General features: G+C 38.8%; 1 protein-coding gene across 1 annotated transcript in view; it reads left to right on the top strand.

Annotated features, from left to right (window-relative positions):
- The first annotated feature begins 372 nt into the window (after positions 1-372).
- The window catches only part of LOC119590646 (histidine-rich glycoprotein-like), a 1,145-nt gene continuing 1,048 nt past the window's right edge, over positions 373-469 (top strand). Inside the window, exon 1 of the mRNA XM_037939323.1 lies at positions 373-440. Coding sequence (XP_037795251.1) covers positions 429-440 — 12 coding nt within the window. The 5' untranslated portion in view covers positions 373-428. The remainder of the gene's footprint in view (positions 441-469) is intronic.

Genomic DNA, 469 nt, shown 5'->3' with positions numbered 1-469 from the left:
TTGCGAGAATTCGAATACCTCTAATAGAGTGATACATAATATACAGAAATATATAAACAACTCGGAGAATAAAGGAAAATATGAAAGATTTTTCAGCAGAGCCAAAGCATGATTTTCTTTAATATCTTATTTTGCGGTAGCCACGCTGCAACCAATGATCGCATAAACGCTGTATTGCAAGTCAAGTTCATACGAGGTCATTAACACTAAGGAAAAATACATATCAGTCGTTCTTTACTTATTTGTTTAGATTTTACAAATTAATGTACTATTTTTTTAGTCTTAGAAAGTACAGTTATAAGGGCTGTCCCTATCGGGTCCGTGAACCTCTGCTTGCCGAAGGTCATACACTGGAGCCGTATATAAAGGGGCGTCCACAAGCAGTCAGCAGCCACATCGTCCTCAGTGAGCCAAAAACAGGACCAGCCATGAAGCTTACGGTGAGCTGTCATACATGTTAGCTAACGAA

The sequence above is a fragment of the Penaeus monodon genome, chromosome 27, assembly GCF_015228065.2.
Source record: "Penaeus monodon isolate SGIC_2016 chromosome 27, NSTDA_Pmon_1, whole genome shotgun sequence".
In the NCBI taxonomy this organism is placed as follows: domain Eukaryota; kingdom Metazoa; phylum Arthropoda; class Malacostraca; order Decapoda; family Penaeidae; genus Penaeus; species Penaeus monodon.
The sequence above is the reverse complement of the archived record's forward strand: the minus strand, read 5'-3'. Positions and strand labels throughout refer to the sequence as shown.